Source organism: Propithecus coquereli, unplaced genomic scaffold, assembly GCF_000956105.1.
Source record: "Propithecus coquereli isolate 6110/MARCELLA unplaced genomic scaffold, Pcoq_1.0 Scaffold44, whole genome shotgun sequence".
Lineage (NCBI taxonomy): Eukaryota > Metazoa > Chordata > Mammalia > Primates > Indriidae > Propithecus > Propithecus coquereli.
In genome coordinates, this window is record NW_012150174.1 from 9,523,015 (window position 1) to 9,550,788 (window position 27,774).

The window sequence follows — 27,774 nt, forward strand, 5'->3', positions numbered from 1 at the left end:
CTATAGTGCAGATTAAGTCCAATGTTTCGTTGTTGATTTTCTGTCTGGATGATCTGTCCAATGTTGAAAGTGTAGTATTGAGGTCTCTAACGATTATTGTAATGGGGTCTTTCTCTGTCTTTAGCTCTGATAATATCTGCTTTGTATATCTGGGAGCTCCAGTGTTGGGTGCATATATATTTAGAATTGTTATATCGTCTTGCTGAATTGACCCCTTTATCATTATATAATGACTTTTGGGGGGGGTCTCTTCCTGAAATCTATTTTATCTGATAACAGTATAGCTACTCCTGCTCTTTTTTAGTTTCCATTTGCATGGAATATCTTTTCCCATCCCTTTATTCCTAGTACATGTGTCTCTTTAAAGGTGAAGTGGGTTTCTTACAGACAACATATAGTTGGCTCTTTTTTTTTTTTGATCCATTCAGCTACTCCATAAACTCTTTTGATTGGAGAGTTTAGTTTATTCACATTCAGTGTTATTATTGATAGGTAAGGACTTACTACTGCCATGTTGTTATTTGATTTCTACTTGTTTTGTGGCCTTCTCCTCCTTCCTGCCTTGCTGCCTGCCTGCCTGCCTGCCTGCCTGCCTGCCTTCCTTCCTTCCTTCCTTGTCTTCTTTGTCTTCCTTGTCTTCCTTTGTTAAAAGTGATTCTCTCTGGTAGGGTGTTTTAATTTCTTGCTTTTTACTTCTTGTGTATCTGTTGTAGGTTTTTTAATTTAAGGTTACCACGAGGCTTGGAAAAAACATTATAACCGATTATTTTAAACATATGACAACTCTGCTTATAAACAAATAAGCAAAGAGAAATCTAACAGAAATTCTACCCTTTCACTCTATCCCCTCCCTGCTTTTTAACTTTTTGTTATTTCCATCCATATCTTTTTATACTATCGCTCAAGAAGTTTTTGTTATAATTTTTGGTAGGTTTGTCTTTTTAGTCTTTCTTCTGAAGATATGAGTGGCTTATATACTGCAATTACAGCAATAGAGTATTCTGTATTTGTATATTTACTGTTACTAACGAGTTGTATACCTTTATAAGATTTCTTACTGTTTATTGACGTCCATTTCTTTCTGATCGAAGAACTCCTTTTAGCATTTCTTGTAGGACAGATCTGATGTTGATGAAATCCCTTAGCTTTTGTTGGGGAAAGTCTTTATTTCTCCTTCATGTTTGAAGGATATTTTTGCAGGATATAATATTCTAGGATTAAGGGGTTTTTTTCCTTCAGCACATTAAATACATCATGCCACTCTCTACTGCCCTATAAGGTTTCCACTGACAAGTCTGCTGCCAGACATATTGGAACTCTTTTATAAGTTATTTTTTTTTCTTTTCTCTTGCTTCCCTGACGATCTTTTCTTTATCTGTGACCTTTGGGAGCTTGATTATTAAATGCCTTGAGGTAATCTTGTTTGGGATAAATCTGCTTGGTGTTTGGTGACCTTCTTGTACCTGAATATTGATACCAATCTCTAGGTTTGGAAAGTTCTCTATTATTATTTCTTTGAATAAACTTTTTACCCCAATCTCTCTGTCTACCTCCTCTTTAAGGCCAATAACTCTTAGATTTTCCCCTTTGAGTCTATTTTCTAGATCTTGTAGTAGGCATGCATCATTTTTTTAATTCTTTTTTCTCTTTGTATTTTCAAATAGCTTATCTTCAGGCTCACTAATTCTTTCTTCTGCTTAGTCAGTTCTGCTGTTGAGAGACTCTGATGCATTTCTCAGTTTGTCAGTTGATATTTTCAGCTCCAGAATTTCTGTTTAATTTTTTTTAATTATTTCAATCTTGTTAAATTTCTCTGATAGACTTCTGAATTCCTTCTTGGTGTTGTCTTGAAGTTCGTTGAGCTTCAGGACAGCTGTTTTGAATTCTTTGTTTAAAAGGTCACATATCTGTATCACTCCAGGATTGGTCATTGGTACCTTATGTGGTTTGTTTGGTGAGGCCATGTTTTCCTGAATGTTTTTGATGCCTGTGGATGTCCATCCATGTCAAGGAATCAAAGTAGGTATTTATTTTAATCTTCGTAGTCTGGGCTTGTTTGAGCCTTTCCTTCTCAAGAAGGCTTTCCAGATATTCAAAGGGAATTGAGTGTTGTGATCTAAGTCTTTGGTCATTCAGCCTTATCAGCACTCGGGGTGACGCAAGCCCAGTAATGCAATGACCCTTGCAGACTCCTGGTGGTACCACCTTGATGTATGGGTAAGATATAGGAGAATTTTCTGGATTACCAGGCAAAGTCTCTCAGTCTTTTCCCTCACTTTCTTTGCTGGGCTGCTAGAGTTGGTAGAGGAGTGACATAGGCACTCCTTCATGGCCACCACAGCTAGGACTGCACAAGGTCATGCTGCCAGCCAGCCAGTCTCACCAAAAGCCCATGGTGACTGTTACATGGCTACCTCTGATGTTTATTCAAAGCCTAAGGACTCTTTTGTCAGCACATGGTGAATCCTGACATGATTGGGTCCTTCCCTTCAGTGCAGCATGTTTCCTTCTGGCCCAGAGTAGCTCTAGAGATGCTGTCCAGGAATTAAGGCCTGGAATCAGGGGCTTCAGAAATCTACTTGGTGCTTTATTTTACTATGACTGACTGGTACCCAAGCTGCAAGACAATTCTTCCCTTTCCTTTCCCCAAGTGGAAGAAGACACTCCCTGATCTGTACTGCCAGGAGTTGGGAGAGGGGTGACAGGGGCACTGGCTTGGCTACCCCTGCTGGTGTCCTACTGGGTTATGTGCATCCCAAGTCCAATAGCTCTAAGCCAGCACAGCCACAGGAATTGCACAAGGACTGGAATCTTTGTGTCCCAACTGCCTTATGAATTTATTCCAGACCCCAGGGTACTTATTATCAACCCATGGTAACGCAATCTAGAACTTCGATTTTGGGGCAAGGATTTCCCTCTGGCTGGGCTGATCTAAATGCTCCCTCTGTGGGCACTGGCAGAATTCTGCCATGTGTTGTGTTCCTCTGTGCCAGGATGGCCCTGAGTTTCAATGGGTTATGTTTCCTTATCTCTTTGCTGTGGATGCAGTCAAGTTACTTGTAAACAATTTGATCTTTTTGGATCTTGCTTTTATGATTTGTTATGTGGCTTTGGAGCAGTTCTCAATCAAGAACTAATTATGCCCTGCACTACTTAAGCAAGACCTTTTTGTGTACATCTACCAAATGTCAATTATAAATATTTCCAGTCTTGATGATGGGAATAGGCATTTTTTTCTCTAATCTGTGTCAGTGATAGGCACTGTTTTATCTAATCCTTTCAGATGGCCTTTTTCCCAGCCTTAGGTAGTTTCCTCACAGATGTACACAAATCAGTACTCTGTTGAATTCTTGAAAGGAACCTAGTACAGATCTCTCACGTTTTTTCTTCGTACAACTTCCTCTATTGTGGTATTCTGTCCTACGATTTCTAACTGCCTTTGTCTTCCAGAAGTCTCAATTCTGTCTCTTCACCTAGGGAGTCCTCTGAGGTCTTCTTCCATTTTCCTTCCCTGAACCTTGGCCTGTAAACTTTCTCATGGGAGAATGCTGGGGCAATAGTAGGGTTCATGTTGTTTGATTACTTCCTTTCAGGAATCTTTGTCCTTTATTGCCTATTCTATTGTCTTGCAAACCATTATTTTATATATTTTGTCTCAGTTTTTAAAATGTTTTTGTCTATAGGGTAAATCTTTGCCTAAAGTGGGAGTTATCCCTGTATATTAATTTTATATCTTGTTACTTTACCGTATTCTTTTTTGGTTTATGTTTATTCTCTCTAGTTTCTCAGGCTATATAATCATATCAGTGGGAAAAAAATAAGTTTACCTTCTAGTTTTTGTATCTTTTTTTCTTGTGTAATTGCTTCAGCTAATATGTCTAGTAATAATATCAGTGATAATAGAACTATATAATAAATAAATATGTATATAAATAAAATTATTTACTTGAGATTTGGTGTTGAATTATATGATTTTTCAAAAATTATGGAGTTGATTTTATTATTTTCTGTAGATTCATTTGTATGATCGGTTGTATTAGTAGATTTTTATTGCCATTTTAATTCTTGATCCATTATAAAAATACCAATTTTATTTTCTTTCTGGAAATTTTTAGAACCTTTTCTTTATCTTCAGTTTTCTGAAGTTTTGTGGTGATGTGCTAAAATTGGTGGGCTTTGTTTATTTATTTATTTATTTTAATTTGTTTTATTTTTTTAGAGACGGTGGTCTCACTCTGTTGCCCAGGCTGGAATACAGCGGTGTGATATTAGCTCCTTACTGTTGCCTTGATATCCTGGACTCAAGAGATCCTCACACTTCAGCCTTGTGAGCAGCTGGGATTATAGGCACATGCCACCACACCAGCTAATGTTTACATTTTTGTAGAGACAGGGTCTTGCTATGTTGCCAAGGCTGGTCTCAAACACCTGGCCTCAAGTGGTCCTCCTGCCTCAGCCTCCCAAAGTGGTGGGATTACAGGCATGAGCCACTGCACCTGGCTAAAATTAGTGGTTTTTAAAAGCATTAATTCATTATGTTAGGTATATGGAAATTAGTCCTGTACTAAGGTTCTAGGCCTTTGCGGGGGGCAGGAGTTATTGTTTTGTTATTTCTCATAAAGTTTTTGTTATGTATAATTTTTCTGAATTTCTTGTTACCTGAAAGTTAGAATTCCTGCAGTGATCTAATTTTCTTACTTGTTTTGCTCCCATTTTCCATTTCTTTTTACTTTTATGGGACCTAGGATATTGTTTCAGCTTCTTTAAGTTTTTATTATATTTCTCTTGTTCTGTAAATGTTCTCTGATATATAACCTCTTTTTAATGTTTTTTATTTCTTTTTCATTCTCCTGTGTTTGAAATTTTCTACTTCTCCTTGCATTGTCTTTATGGTCACTGAGTTTCCCTTTTTGTTTATTTCGTATTTGGTGACATTCATGCATACCTGGTGCCTCCATTCCTTTTCCAGGAATTTGTGGTGTAAACAGTTTCTGGCTTCCAAATTCTTCCTAACATTTTATTTTTATTTACTAATTGTTTTCTTGTTAACATTTTATATGTGTTATCTCCTTTTTTATTTATTTGCTGATTGTATTTTTTAATGGTAATATTAGTGGGTTTTCAGAAGGTCTTGGAGGTAAACACATTTGTTTTATCTGTCACACTCAACTGGAAGTCACTAATAACTTTTGTGGTCTTCATCTTGGAATTTTTAAAAATTGTAATTGGTTTGAAATTTTTTTGTTTTTTGTTTTTTCAAATCTTGAATATTATAAGCTATTCCACATGTTCACCTTTGTCTTTAGTTTGTTTCTTGAAATTTTTATATTTAAAGCCTTGTATGTAGGGCTGTTCATGAGCCTGATATTAAAACTTAAGAGGTCAGGTTAGCTTATCTTGTGTCTTTGGGAACATGTTTAGATTACGAATAGGAACTTTTTTCTAATTGTTTATTGCTGGTATCAAAGAAAACTTGATTTTTATGTGTTCTTATATCTGCTCACCTAACTAAACTCTTCTTAATTCAAACAGTGTTTAGTCAATTTGTTTGTATTCTCTAGGCAGACAATCATGTCATCTTAAACATAATGAAGGTTTTATTATATTGATGAGGACAATGCAGTGTTGTGTAGTAGTAATAAAATATCTGAATATAAATTTTTATTGAAAGCAATATAGGCGACCTATTTAAATTAAGCTTCATTTGTAAGCAAATAATTTAGGGTTGTCCCTTTTAAATACATACTTCATTAAATGCTGACCACTAAAATTGACGTATATTATTCTATAATAAGTTGAGTTTCCGGAGCTCTTAAATTGGCTTCTCTTCCAAAGTCTTATGTACACTATATTTTCCATGAACTTTTGAAAAATATCTGTATAAAATACAAAGCATACATCTGACACGCCTTGGCCTGGCTTGGCACAAAGTTCACCCTCCTAAGGTTTCTACTACTTTATTTCACAAAACAGTTCTTTGGTCAAAATATAGTTCATAATAACAGTTCTTTGTTATCGCTTCTTTTCTGTCCACTTTAGAAATTTATCATCAAAACAAAATAATCTTGGTATTGCCTAACCTTTAAAAAGGAATGCAAGGGCAATTAAACATTTTTGTGCTCAACTTGTACATACTCTGCAAAACCGGTTCTGTTTCTTTAAGAAAATAATGAGGCATAGATATAGAAAAATAGAAAGATTTATATAATACTGTGCTTATTTTGGCATTAGTTATAAAAATATTATAAACATCTTAATAGGGAATTTATATCTATATGATGGTATAATATTCAGTTATTAAAAATAATTTTGTTAAAAATATGTAAGTACATGGGAAAATAAACTTAGTAAGTAGAGAAAAATAGGATTAATAACTATATATACAACATGTTCCCTTTTATATAAAGAATATTAATGCATGTATATGCCCATGTATGCAGACCTCCAGAGATAAATGATTGCAAAGAAATGTTGCATGTTACAAAAATTTATTTCACTTTCATTTTATTTTTTAAACTTCTCTGCCATGTATTTATATTAACATAAAATAATATGCATAAAGTGATTGATAAAGATAATTCAGCAGTGAAAGGATATGGTTTCTAGTGATGCCAAGACTTGGATTCTGTCCTGTCAATGTCACAAACTCTTTATGACCTTAATATCTAATAGCCTTGGTTTCATTGTTCATAGAACAAGTCTTGTGAGATATGATTATATATAAAGGGTTTTACAAATATGAGGGGTTATTGTGTTAGCACTTATCTTTTGTTTGTAGATGGGCAGCCTGTTTGCAAATGATATACTTCATACATTTGAGCAATTAAATAAACAAGGAAGTAAACAAATAAAGTTGGTGTTTGTAATGCATTGACGTGTGGAGCTCAGCAATGTCTAGCAATTCTAACCTTGCAACCTTGAAGTATCATTTGCTTGCATGTTATTCCAGGGTCTTAAAGAAAGCTAGGGATGAACAAAGATAACATACTGAAAAGGAAGCCCCATATTGGCTGTTCCCAGATATGTTGTAAAATTTTTGTAGGCATGATGTGTGTGAAATGGTGAGGTCAAGGAGGAAGGCAGTTGTGAAAACATAAGTTGTTGCATATACACTCATGTGTGTCTGAAAACAATATTATTTGTCAGTTTATATGGTATGTTTATTGATAATAGTTGTGTTTTCTCAGTGACTTGAAGAAAGAAGGGAGAAATGTATGTCAGTCCGTTAGAACAGTTAATTCTAAACATTTTAGGTTTTGCACCTGTGATAGCACTTTTTTTTTCAGCTTGCCAATAAAGACACTGGAGAGAGCAAAATTCTGATTTTATCCTGTTTGTTTAATGCTTATTTTTCTGCTTACTGTCTTTTAATGAACTACTCTGTTTCCAGCTGTCTAAACAGTCTCTCACATTCCTGTCAGAAATGTGACTCAAGCCCAGGTTTAAGAATTATAGTGTTCACTCCCTTACTGCTTATTACTTCCTTAACACACTTTTAGTTAAGAATTAAAATGACTGAGCTGGCTAGCATTATTACATTTCAAATCCAAATCCTATGAGGCGTACTTCTTATTAAATCATCGGATCATATTCTGATACCCCAAATTCTGTTACTACTTAATCTTATGATACAGTGAATTTGAAATGTAGGCATTCAGCTGTAAGTTAGGACCATTTCTTATCTTCCTTTGAAAAAATATTTTTGTAAACTCAATTATGTGAATTATTAAGTTTTTTTCTGAATATATGTTAATTCATTTTAATTGAGAATGCAGAATTTAAAATTTTCTGTAAAGTATAATTCTAATGATATTTTTAAATGCATAGTATAAAATAATTCCCTTTTATATCTGTTATTTTATGAGTAAAATAGGGTATCTCCTATATAATTAGTAGCTATTTAACTCACTTGACAACTCTTTGTGAAAAATTTAGTAAAACATATCTGACCAGGCCAACCATGAATTACCATTACTATTTTAGCTGTGCTGACATTAAGCTGAATTTTGAAGAAGTACTTATTGAATCTGAAAAATGATCCTTGGAATTTCCCAAAAGTTTTAAGGTTAATATTTTTTTAAATCACAGAATTCCTATTATAATGTAAACTAAGGGAAATCAAGCTATTTAAGTAACTAAGGAGATATTATTACCCATATTCTTTTTCTGGATGTTATGTGTCTGTTATTTTCTACTAGAGGAAGAAATTTTCTTGTAGGCTTTCCCCCCCCCCCGAAGGGACACATTTCATTTATTTATTTATTTTTAACTCAGGATATCATGGGAGTACAAACATTTTGGTTACATGAGATACGTTTGCCTCGCCCAAGCCAGGGCTACAAGCGTGTCCTTCCCCCATGCAGTGTGCCCCGTTTCCATTAGCTGTGGGTTTACTCCCCCACCCTCTTTGCCCTCCATCCCGATCCCTGCTACCTGACCGGCACCCAGTGAGTATTACTACCATATGAGCACCTTAGTGTTGATCAGTTAGTACCAGTTTGATGGTGAGCACATATGGTGCATGCTTTTCCATCCTTGTGATACCTCACTTTGAAGGATGGGCTCAACCTCTATCCAGGATAATATAAGAGGTGCTAGATCACCATTGTTTTTTGTAGTTGAGTAGTATTCCATGGTATACATATACCACATTTTATTAATCCACTCATGTATTCATGGGCATTTGGGTTGTTTCCACATCTTTGCAATTGTAAATTGTGGTGCTATAAACATTGGAGTGCAGATGTCTTTATTATAGAAGGACTTTTTTTCCTTTGGGTAGATGCCTAGGAGTGGAATTGCTTAATCAAATGGTATTTCTATTTTTAGCTCTTTGAGGTATCTCCAAATTACCTTCCACAGGGATTGTACTAATTTGCAGTCCTACCAGCAGTGTAAGAGTGTTCCAATCTCAGGCCGGGCGCGGTGGCTCACGCCTGTAATCCTAGCTCTCTGGGAGGCCAAGGCGGGCGGATTGTTTGAGCTCAGGAGTTCGAGACCAGCCTGAGCAAGAGCGAGACCCCATCTCTACTAAAAATAGAAAGAAATTAATCGGACAACTAAAAATATATAGAAAAAATTAGCCGGGCATGGTGGCACATGCCTGTAGTCCCAGCTACTCGGGAGGCTGAGGCAGGAGGATCACTTGAGCCCAGGAGTTTGAGGTTGCTGCGAGCTAAGATAACGCCATGACATTCTAGCCCAGGCAACAGAGTGAGACTCTGTTTCAAAAAAAAAGAGTGTTCCAATCTCTCCACATCCATGCCAGCATTTGTTATTTGGGGACTTTTTGATAGGGGCCATTCTCACTGGAGTTAGGTGATCTCTCATTGTAGTTTTGATTTGCATTTCCCTAATGACTAGAGATGTTGAGCACTTTTTCATATGTTTGGTGGCCATTAGTCTGTCTTCTTTTGAAAAGTTTCTGTTTATGTCCTTTGCCCATTTATTGATGGGGTTGTTTGATTTTTTCTTGTTGATTTTCTTAAGTTCTATATAGGTTCTTGTTATCGGCCCTTTATTGGATATGTAGAAAGCAAATATTTTCCCCCATTCTGTAGGTTGTCTATTCACTCTAATGATAGTTTTGTTGGCTGTGCAGAAGCTTTTTAATTTGATCAGGTCCAATTTGTTTATTTTTATTGCTGCTATGATTGCTTTGGAGGTCGTCTTCATAAATTCTTTACCTAGGCCAAAGTCTAAGAGTCTTCCCTACATTTTCTTCCAGAATTCTTAAGGTTTCTTGCCTTAGGTTTAAGTCTGTTATCCATCATGAGTTGATTTTTGTGGAAGATGGGAGATCCATTTTCAATCTCCTGCATGTGGATACCCAGTTTTACCAGCACCACTTATTGAATAGAGATTTCTGTTCTCCAGTGTATACTTTTGTCTCCTTTATCGAAGATTAGATGACAATATGAGGATGGTTTTATATCTGGGATCTCCGTCCTATTACAAAGATCTATATCTCTGTTCTTTTACCAGGACCATGCCGTTTTAGTTACTGTAGCCTTGTAGTATAGCTTGAAGTCTGGTAAATTGATGCCTCCCAATTTGTTCTTTTGCTTAAGATTGCTTTTGCTATACAGGGGTCTTCTCCGGTTCCACACAAAGCATAGAATTATTTTGTCTACATCTGCGAAAAATGATGTTGGTATTTTAATAGGGATTGCTTTGAATCTGTAGATCACTTTAGGTCATATAAACATTTTAACAGTGTTAATTCTGCTGACGCATGAGCATGGTGTGGTTTTCCACCCATTTATGTCCTCTGCTATTTCCTTCTTCAGTGTTTCCTCGTTCTTCCTGTAGAGATCTTTCACCTCCTTAGTTAAATATATTTCTAGGTATTTTATTTTCTTTGTTGCTGTTTTGAAGGATATTGAGTCTTTGATTTGGTTCTCAGTTGTTGTTGGCATATAGGAATGCTACTAGTTTGTGTACATTTTTGTAACCTGAGGTTTGCTGAATTTGTTTATCAGTTCCAGTAGTCTCATTGCAGAATCTTTGTGGTTTTCTAGATATAAGGACTTCTAGTCAACAAAGAGCAATAGTTTGACCTCTTCTTCCCCCATTTGGATGCCCTTGATTTCCTTCTGTTGTCTGATTGCTCTGGCCAGGACTTCCAACACTATGTTGAATAGAAGTGGTGATAGAAGGCAACCTTGTCTGGTTTGAGTTCTAAGTGGGAATGCTTTCAATTTTTCCCCATTCAGTATGATGTTGTCTGTGGCTTTATCATATATGGCTTTTATCATTTTCAGGTAAGTCCTGTCTATGCCTATTTTGTTAAGCATTCTTATCATAAAAGAGTGCCGAGTTTTGTCAAATGCTTTTTCTGTGTCTATTGAGAGGATCATATGGTCTTTCAGTTTCTTTAGTGAATTTTTCTTCCAAGTCTTGGATTTTTCTTGTGGTTTCTCTGTGTTGGGCATCCATTTTCTGTTGCATGTCATTGAGTTTTCTTACAATCCATGTTAGAAATTCTGTCATTTCAGTGTTCTGAATTTGGTTGGCATCCATTTCTAGAGAGCTGGTGTTCCCCTTTGGGGGTATCCTTTCAGTTTGATTCTTCATACTTCTGGAGTTTTTTTTACTGATTCCTTCCCATTTGGAGCTGCTGTTGCTTCTTACTTTTGGATTTTTGTTTAGATAATGACACAGCCAGTTTAATCTCTGAGCCAGTAGGTGGTGCTTGTGGGTGAGATTCAACCATACCCTGTGTGATGAGTCAGTAAATGCAGTAAAAGGGCATCCAAATTGACATCCCTGTCAGCAAGTGTTATTTGCCAGGAGGAGCAAGCTGCAGTGTTGTTTTTGGGTCCTGTAACCAGCTCTTGTTCCTCTGGAGAGATACTCTAGTGCCTCAGATGCTGGGTAGGGCCCTGGGACTTCCAGGTGTGTCCTTATGCTCCACCTCAGCAGGGGCAGGCAGGGGTGTGAGGCTGGGCAGGGCTGGGGTGGGTGAGCCTGCCCTGAAGCTCCACAAGTGCTTTTAGAAGGGATCAAAGGTCTATTCCCTGCCTCTGGGCAAAGCTACCGGGGAGGGGCTGAAAGGGCCTCACTCAACCAGAAAGTCTGCGTGTGGAGGTGGGGCTGTCTGAGACCTGTACTCTAGAGCAGGCCTCGCTCTTTTCCACCCTCCCCTATTGTGTGGTTTCTCTTGGGACTCTGCCGGCAGGCAGGACCTCAAGCCAGCTGAGCTCCCCTTGACTGTGATGCAAGCTGTGAGGTTCCCTGTCCAGGATCACAGCCTAAGCAGGGACCTTGGCCCTCCCGTGGGCGGGGTGTTCCCCTTGAGCACGCTGCAGTGAGGACCAACTCAGATGTGCCCCTTAAGGCACACACACTTCAGTAGACTAGTTCACAAATATCCCTTCTGTGTCCCTAGGCAATGTGATCGAGATCTGGGTATACAGGATCTGGCCTGCAGGCCTGTCCCCCGGGCCTCAGAGCTCAATCCCTAACCATGCCAGGGAGAGGAATGATGGGCCCAAGTCACCCACAGGATGCCCAAGCTTTATCAGTATCTTTCCACCTCAGGGTTTGCCCCCCTCTTCTGGAGTCACCAGGCAAGCAGCACCAGGGAGGACCAGGAGGTAGGGAGCTCACAGTCTGAGTACCCCTCAGTCCGCTACAGGGCCCCAAAAGGAAAGGTCCCATTCCCTGTGGATGCCTCTGGGTGGTGGCTAAATTTCTCTTGGCAGCCGTGGGCAGGGAAGGGGAAGGGGAGAATAAAGGAATATGGCGCCTGCCGATCTGCTCGGGTCTGTGGGGCGGGAGGTGTCCCAAGGGAGTTGGGAGCCCGGTGCCCTGTCTACAAGAGGGTCTCCACTCGCTGGTGGCAGCAGTCTCTGGGCTGGTGTCAGCAGGTCTCTCCAGCAGCTCAGGAACCCACCAGCAGTCTGAGATGTAAGGGAGGGAAATTTTAGCTGCTCCACCTACCCTTGTCACTGGTCTCCAAGCCCCTCAGGGCTTAGACCCTGTCGATGCCTTTCTCCTTCCAGTTCTGCTCCGCAGCCTCTTCCCCTGGAGTCTCCTGTAGGTTCAGGCACCCTTCCTTCCAAGCCCTCATCTGATCTATGTTTGTCTGCCTGTTTGTTTTTTTCACTTTCATCTAAAATCTTTCCTTCTTGCATAGACACTCTGGCTGGAGGTGTTTGTCGTCTGCCATTTTGCCTCCACACTCTGATTGCTTGTTTAAGTAGTAGGTCTACAGTAGTCCCTTCTTATCTGTGGTTTTGCTTTCTGTGGTTTTAGTTACCCATGGTCAACCATGGTCCAAAAAATATTAAATGTAAAATTCCCCAAAATGAACAATTCATTAGTTTTAAATTGTGCACCATTCTGAATAGTGTGATTAAATCTCACACCATCCTGCCTGGACATGAATCATCCCTTTGGCCAGCATATCCGTGCTGTATATGCTACTGGCTCATTAGTTACTTACTAGCAATCTCATCTGACTTATCCTCAGAAAGTCAGTAGTACCCTAATGCTAAGTCACAATGTTTAGGACATCCACCTTTCATCTCATCATGCAGACATTGTATCGTCTCACATCATCACAAGAAGAGTAAGTATAATACAGTAAATAAGATATTTTGGAGAGAGACCTCATTCACATAACTTTTATTACATTACATCCTTATAAGTGTTATATTTTATTATAACATTAGTTATTAATCTAATTTATATATTAAATTTTATCATAGGTATATGTGTATAGGAAAAAACATCGTGCATATGGGGTTTAGTACTATTCACAGTTTCAGGCATCCATGGTGAGGGGCAGGGGTGTGTGGTGTGTGTCTCAGAATGTGTCCACCTCTCTAGATAAGAGGAGATTACTGTTGATGCTTACTGTATGTGCTTTGTTATTTGTGAACTCTGTGACAGGTCACTTCAGTTTGAAAAGTCAAATGTTTTATAGAATTAAAACTAAAATAAAGAAATTTAGTTTTTCCTTGTTGAAAACCTGTTTTTTTAAATTTTGTGAAACCATGCAGTTATCATTCTCTGGTGTATATTTTTTAATACCATTGACCAACCTCAATGATCAGCTAATGATCATGAGTGATAGAATTTTATAAGAATGAGATTATTTGCTGTCAGTTCACAGAACTGATTCACTATGTATCAGAAGAGCAGTTTGTGGTGGTGGCAGAACTGGTGATGCAGGCTGTAACATTATTTTATTTTATAACCCAAGCTCAGATATCTTTTTTCTGATTCTGAGACTTATTTTAGAAAATGATGTACCTAATTCAGGAAAGAAGTTTGTTGAGGGAAAGTAAAGGGATTTTGAAAGACGTTTCTGGGTTTTGTTGTAACTTGATAAAATTCCTGGGTTTTACCAAGGATCATACCTTTCTGCAGTTGAAGCCAAGGGTAGTTACATGTTAACACCTATTCTCACTAAAATAGTGGTTCCCACACTTTTGGGTCTCAATACCCTTTATACCCTCACAAATTATTGAGAACTCTTAAAGGGTTGTTTATGTGGTATTATCTATTCATTTACATATGAGAAATTACAACTAAAAAAAACTTTTTTCGAGACAGGGTCTCACTCTGTTGCCCGAGTTAGAGTGCAGTGGTTGCATCGTAGCTCACTGCCACCTCAAACTCCTGGGATTAGGAGATCCTCCTGCCTTAGCCTCCCCAGTAGCTGGAACAACAGGCATGTGTCACCACACCCAGCTTATTTTTGTAAATTTTGTAGAGATGGGGTCCCTCATGTTGCCCAGGCTGGTCTCAAACTTCTGGCCTCAAGCAATCTTCCCACCTTGGCCTCCCAATCCTAGCATGGCCTCCCATGCTAGGATTACAGAAATGAGCCTAAAACTAAAATTTTTAAAAATATTTATTGATTTTTAAATAACAAAGCCTAATTACATGTTCATGTAAATACATGTTTTTATGAAAAATAACTGTATTTTACAAAACAAAAAAAAATAGGGGGAAGAGTGCTATTGTTTCAGATTTTTGTAAATACCTTTGATATTTGGCTTGATGGAAGACAGCTAAATCCTCATACCTGCTTCTGCATTCAAGCTCTTGTGATTTTTTTGGTTGAAGTATGTGAAGAAAACCAGATCTCACAAATGTGTAATTGTAAAAGGAACAGATATTTAATAGACTTTTTAGGTAACTATGGATACTCTTCTTTGAATACTATGCCAACACTCAACAAATAGTAGTTTCTTTTTTTTTCCCAGAGAAACTTAAAGATGGATTGCAATGTGGTATCTGTAACCACATCAATGAACTTTTCATATTTGATTACATTAAGATGTATTGGTCTGCCTTGCACTTTGAATGGATCTTTTACGTGCATGGTCATTGGCAAATATGGGTTCAGTGAGTTATAGAGATCTTCCAAATATTAGCACGTCATTATATAACATTTAAAATATAACATTAATTAATGTTACTGTCATATTTGTCAGAAAAGTCTTAAAGTGTTTAAAAACTGTCAGACTTATGATGGTACTTGAAAGCTCGTATTTTATCATTGGTATTAAATAGTCTCAGATTTTTATCTTGAAATGACAGGCCCAGTTTATTTATTTTGAGAAAATATCTGCCAAATGTATGTTTGTATACAAAGGGTATTTTGTCAGTTATTCTTTCAAGTAAAAAATGATACTCCTTAAAAGCATCTAGTTCAGTTCACAATTTAACTGTGTTTTTTCTCTAGACAACTATCATGTAGCACATGTAGCAAAAGTGCTTAATATGTGCTTACTATTTGAAACAGGTTTTAAAAGTTACGTACTCAAGGGTTGAGTTATAATGAAATCAAAACCTTTATTGCTTCATCAAGGGCCTTCTTAACCGAAACTGACTTATTAAAAAATTGCAGATATGCAGCTGTGAAGAATTCAGTGACTACTAGCATAATCTGGTGCCACTGCTTTGATTCCTTTAATAGGCAGCTTTACTCACATGAAAGAAATGACCAATATTTTAGTATTATGAAAATAGTTTTGACCTTGGGACTTCCGTGATTCTATATATTGTACTTTGAGAGCTGCTATTCTAGAATAATAAAAGGTGTATTATGGTTACAAATAAGCCTGAGATATAATGTCATGGAACTTAATATAGATGGATTTTTGAGAGAAAAATGTGTGGGTACAGAGGGTTGACTTTTTGTGTCTGCAGGTTCCTCAGGACTAACTGTGGGACTGGAGCATCGACAGTTTTATGAATCAACAAGGGGTCCCAAAGATACAAAGGGATGACTGTACCCATAAAGATAAAGACACTGATGTCAACTTTTCTATACCAGATTAGTAGAATAGATAAGAAGTTCTACAGTAATATAGAGGACAGGTTATTTTTATTGTGTTGTTATTTATAATAAAAATGGTTTAGGAGTGCAGGAAGAGGGACTGCCTGATTCTTTGGTTTGGAGAGGGCTAGAGAAACTGGGATGTTTCAGAGAAGATTTTGTAGAATAAATGATATTTAAATGATCAAAAAATAGTGTTGAATGAATTGCCATTTCTAACTAAAAACGTACTAGAGAGAAATGTTTTCACTTATTGGCTAAATGAGGTATCTTTAATTTTCATGCTATTTCTTCATATATTCCTTATGTCTGCTTAAAGATGGAATTTTTCATTCTCTAAAGAAGCTATGAACATAATATCTCTCTCCAAATGTAGGAAATCATCTAGATCTTTTCTGATGTCTCTAGACTAAGAAAATAAGACAATAAGACAATGAAAAGTGGAGCAGGCTTTAGCCAAGGTCTGTACAGAAGGAGAAAGACAGTGTCAAATGGACAGTGATAGAAACTGAGGTTGGATTGAAGTGGGTAATAATCATAACAAACATTTAAATCCACTGAACTTTGAGCCAGGAGCTTTTCTAAGCACCTTCCATGTGTATGTAAGATCAGCTGAAGGTACTTATGTGGGTCTATTTCTGGGCTATCTATTCCGTTCCTTTGATCTATTGCCTATCCTTTTGCTAATACCACACTGTTTTGATTACTATAGCTTTATAGTAAGTCTTGAAGTTGGGTGGTGTCAGTCCTCCACCTTTGTTCTTCTCCTTCAATATTATGTTGGCTATCCTGGGCCTTTTGCCTCTCCTTATAAACATTAGGATCATTTTGTTGATATCCACAAAATAACTTGCTGAGATTTTTATTGGGATTGCATTTAATCTGTAGGTAAAAGTGGGAAGAACTGATATCTTGTCAATATTGAGTCTTCCTATCCATGAACCTGGAATCTCTCTCCATTTCATTTAGTTTTTCTTTGATTTCTTTCATCAGAGTTTTGAAGGTTTCCTTACATAGGTCTCATACATATTTTGTTAGATTTATACCTAGGTATTTAATTTTGTGTGGTGCTAATATAAATAGCACTGTATTTTTATTTCAAATTCCACTTGATTATTGCTAGCATATAGGAAAGTGATTGATTTTTATATATTAATCTTGTATCCTGGAACTTTGCTATGGTTGCTTATTAGTTCTAAGAGGTTTTGGGGTTTTTTGGTTTTTGTTTTTTATTTTTTTGTCATTTCTTTCAGATCTTCTTTGTACACAATTACGTTATCTGTGAACAAAATGTTTTGTTTTTTCCTTTCCAATATGTATATCTTTTGTTTCCTTTTCTTTTTATTGCATTAGCTAGGATATCCAGTACAGTATTGAGAAGCAGTGGTGAGAGGGGCATCCTTACTTTCTTCCTGATCTTAGTTGGAAATCTTTGAGTTTTCATCATTTAAGTATGACGTTAGCTGTAGGTTTATAGATGTTCTTTATCAAGTTGAGGACGTTCCTCTTTATTTCTGGTTTTCTGAGAGTTTTTAGCATCAGTGGGTATTGGATTTTGCCAAATGCATTTTCTGTATCTTTTGATGTGAGCATGTGCTTATTTTTCTGTAGCCTGTTGATGTGATGTACTGCTTTAACTGATTTTTCAATGATGAACCATCCTTCCATACCTGGGATAAATTCTACTTGGTCGCGATGTTCTTTTTATACATTGTTGAATTCAATTTGCTAACATTTTGTGGAGGATTTTTGCTTTTATGTTTGTGAGAGATACTGGTCTGTGGGGTTTTTTTTCTCTTGTAGTATCTTTGTCTGCTTTTGGGATTAGGTAGTGCTGGATTCATGAGTTAGGAGGTATTCCCTTTGCTTCTGTCTTCTGAAACAGATTGCAGAGAATTGGTGTGTAATTGTCCCTTCCACCATCCGGAATACCAAAACCTGAGGATGGTTGAGTCTCTTATGTAAAATGGCATAATATTTGCATGTAACCTACAAACATCCTCTTGTGTACTTTAAATCATTTCTATTAATAGATTACTTATATCTAATACAATGAAAGTGCTATGTATATAGTTGTTATATTGTATTTTTAATTTGGATCATTTTTTTATTGTGTTTTTAAAAAATTTTGTTTCCAAATGCTTTTTTTTTTTTTTTTGAGACAGAGTCTCACTGTGTTGCCTGGGCTAGAGTGCCGTGACGTCATCCTAGCTCACAGCAACCTCAAACTCCTGGGCTCAAGTGATCCTTCTGCCTCAGCCTCCCGAGTAGCTGGGACTACAGGCATGCACTGCCATGCCTGGCTAATTTTTTTTTTCTATGTATTTGTAGCTGTCTGATTAATTTCTTTCTATTTTTAGTAGAGACGGCAGGCTGGTCTCGAACTCCTGAGCTCAAACAATCCACCTGCCTTGGCCTCCCAGAGTGCTAGGATTACAGGCGTGAGCCACCACACCCGGCCTCCAAATGCTTTTGATCCATGGTTGTTCGAATCCACAGATGCGGAACCCACGGATACAGAGGGCCAACTGTAACTTCTTTCTTAAATGTTTGGTAGAGTTTACCAGTGATTCCATCTTGTCCTGGTGTTCTCTGTTTTGGAGAGTTATCCATTATTGATTCAATTTCTATAATAATATGGGTCTATTCTGATTCTTGTGTGAGTTTTGGCAGATTGTATCTTTTAAGAAATTCGTTCATTTCATCTAGATTATCTAAATTGTGGGCATAGAGTTGTTCACAGTATTCCTGGATTATCTCATAAATGTCCCTGGGATCTATATTGATGTCTTCTCTTTGATTTCTGATATTAGTAAGTAGTGTTGTTTCTCCTTTTTTCTTAATTAGCCTGGCTAGAGACTTATTTATATTATTGATCTTTTCAAAAGAACCAGCTTTTGATTTTGTTGATTTTCTCTATTGATTTTCTGTTTTCAATATCATTGATTTTGGCTCTGACTTTTCTTCTTTTTTCAGCTTGCTTTGGATTTAATTTGCTCTGTTTTCTAGTTTCCTAAAGTCAAAGCTTAGATTGCTGATTTTAGATCTTTCTTCTTTTCTAACACATACATTCAATGATATAAATTTTTCTTTACTGCTTTTGCTGCATCCCACAAATTTCAATAACTTGTATTTTCATTTTCATTTAGTTCAAAGTATTTTAAAAATTTCTCTTGAGATTTCATCTTTGACCCATGCGTTATTTAAAAGTATGTTGTTTAACCTCCAAGTATTTTAGATTTTCCAGCATCTTTTGTTATTGATTTCTGGTTTACTTCCATTGTGGTTTGAGAGGAAACATTGTGTGATTTCTTTTAAATTTGTTAAAGTGTGTTTGGTAGCCCAGAATGTGGTCTGTCTTGGCGAACAAGGTATTTTTCATTGTACTGAATTGAAGGCTCTTAGATTCATAAGGAAGTTTTTAATTCTGTTTTCCTTCAGTGGTACATACTTTGCACTTTATCTCCAGCTTATCTTATTCCATGATTTTTTTCCCATAGTTGGGGGAAAGTCCTTCATTTTGATGCTGTGTTTCTACATATGCCAATCTAGGTCTCAGAAGTGGTATCCCAGAGTGGCATCTGTGGAAAATCTAGGCTGTCTTTGTAAAATACGTATGTACATTTATGAAAATTTTCTAGATTATGAATCTTTACATGAACTTTTTAAAAATGTTGGCTAAAGTGACGTACTACATCAGATAGAAATTTTTTTAAATGGGGGAATATTTAATGTTTCTCAGAGGTTAATGAATAATAAATTTTATACTTTTAAAATGTGACAATTTTTTTCTATTCCATTTAGTTTTGTCAGCCTGATGGGTGGCAGCTGTCCAGAGAGAGGAAGCAGCCAACGTTCTTTGTGGTGGTCCTGACAGATATTGACTCGGATCGACATTACTGCTCATGCCTAACCTTCTATGAGGCAGAGATCAATCTCCAGGTACAAAAACTTGTAATGTTTGGAGAGGAAAGCGACATGGTAAAGTTACTTTTTAAATTTAATTGTCCTCTTTCAGCATATTGGACATAATCTGAATTTTTCTAAAGATAGCATATCCATGAATTGATTTATTAAGAATGGTTTCCTCTCATGGTGATCCTGTGATTTTCCCTGCCAGTCCTTCTCCCAGGGGATCTTTCACAGAACATAAAGCATTTAATAAGAATGTTTGTAAATCATTTATCACAATGCTTGACATTATTATTTGAGCACCCAAGTAAATGTTAACTCATAAATGGTAGTATTATCAACATGATCAGACTGAAATTCATAGGCTAGCACTATAGAAATTTAAAATACTTGTTCTTTCAGACTATTGATAGAGGCTCTTAGTTTCAGACAACTGGATCTGTTTTCTCTGATTTAAGCAAAAATGATTTATGACAAAGTATTGGATAACTTTTGGAATTTCAGGGGTGAGGGACAACAGGGAACCAATTCTGGATACTAGGAACAGCCCAGCTTGGGGCTATTCTCATAGAAACCATATTCATTCCACCTTTTACCACTTGGCACTTAATGATACTGGGTATCAGACAATATAACCTTCACCATAGTTGTCCTAGTGTATCTGAGCTTCTATGTACAGCCACTGTCTCACACTGCTGACTTCTGCTTTTAAGTCTCACATGGGTTGTTTCTTTGGTGGAAGTCACATTGCATGCAGAAGCTACCTCATTGCAAGGGAGTCAGAAAAATGTAGGGTTCTTTGGTGGTGATAGTGGTGGCAGTTTGTTTTGCTTTCCAGGTCCTATAGTATAAGAAGAAAACTATGAAGGGGTTTAGAGTCACCCAATTTGCATTATCTGCTGTAATTTCTACTATCTGCAGATTAGTGAGTATCACCACTGGGGGAAAAGATTGGCCTGCTTTCTGAGGTGACCTCACAAAGGAGCATTTGTTGTTTTGATTATGTTTGTTAAACGCCAAGATCCGAATTTTCTGGATGCAGAAACCTGATTTTTCAGTACAAGATGAGACAAATCACCTGTCGTGATGCAGACTCACATTATACAAGTTCATTAGACTGATATATTAAAACCACACTAATTTATTAATTTACAGGAAATGTTAAAGGTTACATAGAACAAAATATGCATTATCTGCATTATCAGCACATTCACTCCTTATTGTCGGATCTTTGTGGGAAGCCATATCAAAATCTGAAGGCTTTTGATTGTGGAATCAAACTAAGGAATATTTGAGGTGAAATATTTAATTACTATCAGACTAACATAGTCTAATGCTTCTTGAAATTAGGGATTATTGTATGTTGTCAATGGGGACAGAAAACTTAGAAGTCTGTGACTATAGTCTCCTCTTCCCTGGATAGTGTTTGGATGGATGTTGGCAACAAATAGCCGGTCATATTCCTGTTTGGATCAATTCAACCTAAACAAGTTAGAGAGTGTTCTCTAGCCTAAGTGCCATTCTATCTCTTTTAGGTGACCTTTCATTTCCATGTTGATCTTTAGAATTCAAGTTAATGCTTAGAAAGCAGCATTTTCTGTTATTTTCATATTTTCGAGGGTACTTTTTCGTAACTGCCTAGGATTATCTAATGAAACTAACCATAATTATTTAGGGTCTCCCTCCTCTCTCCTTCACTATCCACCCCCAGGTAAACTGACAGAAATGGAATGTATTAAGATATTATAGCAGTGCTTATAAAGAGGTTCTAGGAGTTCTTAGGTATTTTTCAAACTTTTGATTTGGAAATCATTTCAAATTTACAGAAAAGTTGCAAGAAGAGTACAAAAATCCATATATCCTTTATAATTATTCACCTATTGTTAAAAGTTTGCCCCATTGATTTATTATTAGAAATCTCGCTTCCTCTCGCTACCTCGCTCCCTCTCTCCCTCTTTCCTTCTCTCCCTCTCTCCTTCTCTCTCTCTTTCTCTCTCTCTCATTCCCTCCCCCTGTCCCCCATACACACACACAAATTTTTTTTCTGAACCATTTTGATACCAAACCAGGCTCATTCTTCCTGCTGCACAGTATGCTAATTACTGAGATGAGTTTTGCAGGAAAGAAAGGGTTTATTCACAAGACAACCAAGCAAAGAGTCAGGAGAACAGATCTCAAATCCACCTCCTTGAAGATGGAGTGTAGGGATATTTATAGGGTAAAGAATCAGAGTGGTCTAAGGCATGGGGAAAGGTGACTGGAGGTAAGGAAAAGTGAGATAGTCGATGATCTGCACATATGTAGTCAAGCTTCATGGCTGTTGTACATAGGACCCGTGTTTAGAAAATGGCAGTATTAGCATGATCTGAGGGAGGAGGTTTTGGCCCTCTGACATCAAAGGTCACCTCTTGGACATTTGCACAGGCCCAATTGAAGGATTGATGGCCTTAGGTGCTTGAAACTGGACTAGAGCTGCCGTCTAGTTCCTGAAAAACAACTTTAAGCAACCATTACCATGGATCAGATGTTACTTGTAATGAAGCTAGTGGATTGCTTAGCTAGGTGACTTTTAATTATGTAGGTTTTAAAATCAACTAGAAGCAAGTGGCTAAAAGCAAGCAAGGCAGGATAAGTTTGGCAGGCTTAATCTGGTTAGCACTCAGGTTCAATTTGAAAGAAAATTGCATACATTATCTCCCTTTACCCTAAATTCTGTAGAATATATTTCAAATCAATCTGAGGAAATTTAACATCAGTATAATACTGTACTATCCGTATTCCAGTTTTTTCATTTGACCTTATAATGTTTTGTCTTCCAGTACAGAATCCAGTACATATTGCATACATTGCATTTAATTGTCATTTTTCTTTGTCTCTTTTATCTGTCAGATTTCTCCACTGTATAGTGCTGTTTTATGCTGGCAACTAATAAGTAATCTGTATGAAGACACTCTAAGACTATGCAAATATCCTACTACTCATCAATCATGCTCCTCATGATTCAACATTTACTGATGATTCTTGCCTGTTCCGATTTTGATTATGATGGTTGCAAAATGATTATTTTCCACACTCCCTCTACCTTTACCAATCAGCAGTGACATTTTACTATCAGCAAGAGCTCTTCCTTCTTATCTATCTGAGCTGTGGAATCATGGATTCAGTTTTTTTCTTCAATAGTGTGTAATTCATTAATAGTTTTCATTATTATTTTTTTAGAGATGGGGTCTTGCTGCCCAGGCTGGAGTGCAGTGGTGCTATCATAATTCACTGTAGCCTTGAATTCCTGGGCTCAAGGGGTCCTCCCGCCTCAAACTCCCTAGTAGCTGGGACTACAGATGTGCATCACCATGCCTCACTAATTTTTAAAAAATTCTTTTAGAGATCAGGTCTTGCTGTGTTGCCCAGGCTGGTCTTGAACACTTGCTCTCAAGCAATCCTCCTGCTTCAGCCTCCCAAGTAGCTGAGATAACAGGCATAAGCCAAAGTTTTCATTATTTTAATGTACCAATTGTCCTGTATTTGACCAGTTGATATCCTTTAGGCTGGTTCCTATATTCCGTTGACAAGGTTTCATAATTAAAAAAAAAAAAATACTCTTTTACTTTCTGTCATAGCAAGTTGATCTAGGTTCATCTTATTCCTTCCCTGCCTTAGCCTTGAAATCAGCCATTTCTTTAAGAAGCCTTGACTTCTTTTAGTGGGGAATATTAGAAGCTGAGATCTGTATCCTTGTATATTTCAAATCAGTGTCTTAAAAAATTATTTTTCTTTTTAGCTCAGATATTTTTCCACTTGCTATTTTAAGTGGACCAAAAAATTATAACTTACTTATTTTTTACAGTCACCTTACAAAAGTATACAGTCTGCTTCTAATGAGTTTTTCCAAGATTTTGAAAATGTAAATAGGTTGTGAGGATTTTGGCTTTTATATAGGTGTACTTAGGTACTAGGTACTAGCCAAAATTGTAAGACTGCTTTTCTGTGCTGGAAACATAAAGTTAATGTCTTTTGGGCTTGGTCCAAAAGAGGGTACAAACAATGAGATAGAATTTGGAAAAAATAAATTAAAACCCAGGAGATGTTTCTTTCTAGGTCATCAGTGAGGTTGTTCTCATTTTTGGCATGAACTGTTTAGCTATGTCCCTTTTTAAAATGTGTTTTTCTTTTATTTTTGGATCATATCATCAGTTCAAAATAGATCTTTTAATTCTCATTTGGTGTGAGTTACTTCATACCAAATATGCTATGACACGTTATTTGGAAGCCTAAAGAGAAGGAACTTAGGGACACATACCATACAAAGTATAATTGTGCAACTTTTAAAATCTTGGCTCTGTTATCTTTCCAAGATATGATAACACTTGTCAATAATCACAAGCAAAACTTTGGCATTAAACTTTTAATGATATGTTCCCCAAATTACTCATCTAGGCAATGTGATCTGAAATTTTTTAAAGTAATCAGCAAAATATGATTTTTATAGCTTATCTAAAAAATATCATAGACCTACCTAAATTTTTAATTTTGTTTTGTATCTTTTTAATGTTTTTTAATGTGTTTATATACCTATTTCTGAACCAATGATAATTATACAATTCTCAGTGAAGACATTTCATGTGTCAGCAGACTGTCATCAGAGAGAGAGAGAAAGAGAGACAGAGAAAAAGAGAGAATGAATGATTGTAATTTGGGGAGATAAGAAGAGAACTAAAGAGGGAGAGACATGGAAGGCATAAGATATGTATCTTCATCTCAGTGAGCTTAAAATCTAGCCTGGTAGGCAGAACTAAAACTTAAATACAAAAACATTCCAAAGTACCATATGCTAAGTGATAGCGTATCTGATAGGTAATAATTGCAGACTGGGTAATTGGAATAAGTCTTACAGGATTTGAAGGACTCAGTAGACATTTAAAAAATAAGAGCTAAGACCTAAAGAGGGGAAAGAAAACAAGCAAGCCAAGCAAAAAAGTTTATGAATAGGAAAAAGATTTTAATGCTTATGATAAATTGAAGGCTTATCCTGTTCTGGGTACTATGCTGAAATTTTACAGCACTTTATTCCCTTTTATTCAGTTCACATATAGTTTATTTTGTTTTCACAAGAACACCATTTGGTTGATCTTAACTTTTCCATTTTATAGATGAGGCTAAAAGACTTACCCAAGGACATTCAGTGCTAAGGTGAAAAGCGCTTAACTCTGTCTCCAAAGAGCCAACACTAAACCATATATTGCAAAGCTGCAAAAATTATATCAGTGTGTTTTTGGTTCGAGAATTTAGTGTCAGGCCGGGCGCGGTGGCTCACGCCTGTAATCCTAGCTCTCTGGGAGGCCGAGACGGGCGGATCGTTTGAGCTCAGGAGCTCGAAACCAGCCTGAGCAAGAGCGAGACCCCGTCTCTACTAAAAATAGAAAGAAATTAATTAGACAACTAAAAATATATAGAAAAAATTAGCCGGGCATGGTGGCGCATGCCTGTAGTCCCAGCTACTCGGGAGGCTGAGGCAGGAGGATCGCTTGAGCCCAGGAGTTGGAGGTTGCTGTGAGCTAAGGTGACGCCATGGCACTCTAGCCCGGGCAACACAGTAAGACTCTGTATCAAAAAAAAAAAAAAAAAGAATTTAGTGTCAAAGATAAGAACAATTGTGAGAAGAAAAAAGGTAGTCCAGAGACAGACCCTAGTAATAGGAGATCAGTGTCTAGCAGTGGAATCATTACAAATGAATGGAATCTGTACATTTCAACAAATATTTAAACAGTTCAGAAGTTTTTTGAGAAAACAAAATAAATTTAAACATAATATCATAGAACAATTAATTCCAAGCAATTAAGGAAATACCTAGAAAAATGAAGTAACAAAAGTGGATTTCCAAACTGATCTCTAGATATGAAAACGTGGAGCACTGGAAGAAATCGTATGCAAACATTCGATAGATTTATCTATCAAGCCAATCATTCCCCTCTCCACTTGTTATCAAAGGAAGCTATGCTCATTGTTGAAAATGTGGAATGGATAGGGAGAAAATTGATAGAGCAGAAAAAAATGAGCAGTTTGACACATTTTCTTCCAATAATTTTTTTTTTGCTAAAATAGCTATACACTAATTGATCATATGGATATTTTTAATGCATCCCCTGATGGGCATTTATTTCTTGTTTTATCAACACTGTGAACACTGTGGTGAATATCTCTTTGGAAAAATCTTGGTTCCCTCAAGAAGGGTTTAGTCAATGATAATCTACCACACTGACCTAAAAATTAGGAATAGCAAAGTTGTGCCGCTGGGCTTGCCAATAATATAATCAACTTTACACTTTGATAGCATTCTAGAGACTAATTCTTAGACCTTAGTGAGTAAGACTAGACTTATCAGAATCTAGTGAAAACTAGCATAAACATAGTTCAGACAGAGAAAAAAATTGAGAGACTTGTATATTCTGAGTTTATTCTGTAGTTTGATAATTTATTTTGTGACATATGCAGGTATCCACATGGAATTCTCCTTATAGTATGGATGGTGTAGACTATGCTTTGTCTGTCTTCACCCTTTCCTCCTTTTTAAAATGGGAATTGGCTAACAGAAAGCATGCTGAATCTTAACAGTCCCTCTGATAATCCTCACAGTTGTATTTTGTAGGAAAAAACTATCACTGAATTAGTATGGTTAATTAATACTACATGCTTAAGATAATATGAGACATTAAAGCAACAGAAGAAAGTTTTGAGAATAGTTTCCCAAAGTCCTTCAATATCAAATGCCTTTTCTTAAATTTTGATGAAAATAATTTCAGGATAGGAAGGGCTGCAGTGAGAACTGTGTGTTGTTATTACTATTTTACTTAAAAACAGGAAAGATTATTACATTCCAGTATAATTAAAAGAAAACAGGAATCTGAATATCTTTTCAGATTAACAGTTTGACTTCTTATATGTTATCTTTCCTAAACCACTTCTTTGAACTAATACCTTATTTCTTATAGGTTACATATAAGAGTATAAGACAGTAGAAAAAGAAGTAGCCTAAGAGTTGGAAGCATTGGCATGTTAATCCCAGTTATGCTTTTAATGAGCTGTATGACCTTGGCAAATCATTTCATCTCTCTGGGCATGTGATTACTAATTTGTAAAATGAAGTAGGTAACATAGATTTAAAATACTTCTACTGTATTATTTTTATTATTCTGTCATGTTAACTATACCTGATTTTAAATGTGTGTGCATGTTTGTGTATTTTTTTTTTTAGAGACAGTGTCTTGCTCTGTTACCCAGGCTGGAGTGCAGTGGCCCAATCATAGCTCACTATAACTTTGAACTCATGGGCTCAAGTGATCCTCCTGCCTCAGCCTCCTGAGTAGCTAGGACTACAGGTGCCTGCCACCACACCCAACTAATCTTTTTTTATTTTTTGTAGAGACAGGATCTTGCTATGTTGCCCAGGCAGGTCTCAAACTCTTGGCCTCAAGAAATCCTCTTGCCTCAGCCTCCCCAAAGCATTGGGATTACAGGCATGAGCTATCATGCCCAGCTTGTTTTAAAGATATATTTTAATATCGTTCATAGTAAATATACTTTAAAATTTTCACCTAAATTATGTTTTATAGAATACTATTCCAAGCCATCTTCTGAATAAGGAGTGCTTTTTAGATGAATGTGCATTGTAGAATTTATTGCTTGACTTTTTTTTTTTTATGACCAAATGTCCTCTTTGTGGAGTGTTTGAATATGCTATGTTACGTGGTCATTAAATAAAGTTTTGACACTTTGTGTGTGTTGACATTCCCAATATGTCTTCCTAGGGCACTAGATGCTATAGATGTGCTGTAATGAAGAGGTCCAATAAGTTTGACAAATACTGTACACCATACTTCCTGTCCTTGGACTTGAAAACAATATGTGCACATCAAAGTTTGAGAAATCCTGCAGTAAAAGAACTTGGCTTAACTTACTGTTTCTAAAATTCTTTGGTTAGAAGACCCTTTGGTGAAGTAATGTCTATTACGTTACAAGAGAAAACACTTTGGAAAATGTTGCTTTATATGTATGTTAAAAAAAAAAAA

General features: G+C 36.7%; 1 protein-coding gene across 1 annotated transcript in view; it reads left to right on the plus strand.

Moving 5' to 3' along the window:
- SBF2 (SET binding factor 2) overlaps positions 1-27,774 on the plus strand; it is a 518,495-nt gene that overhangs the window by 220,347 nt on the left and 270,374 nt on the right. The window contains exon 3 of the mRNA XM_012654180.1: positions 19,604-19,741. Coding sequence (XP_012509634.1) covers positions 19,604-19,741 — 138 coding nt within the window. The remainder of the gene's footprint in view (positions 1-19,603; positions 19,742-27,774) is intronic.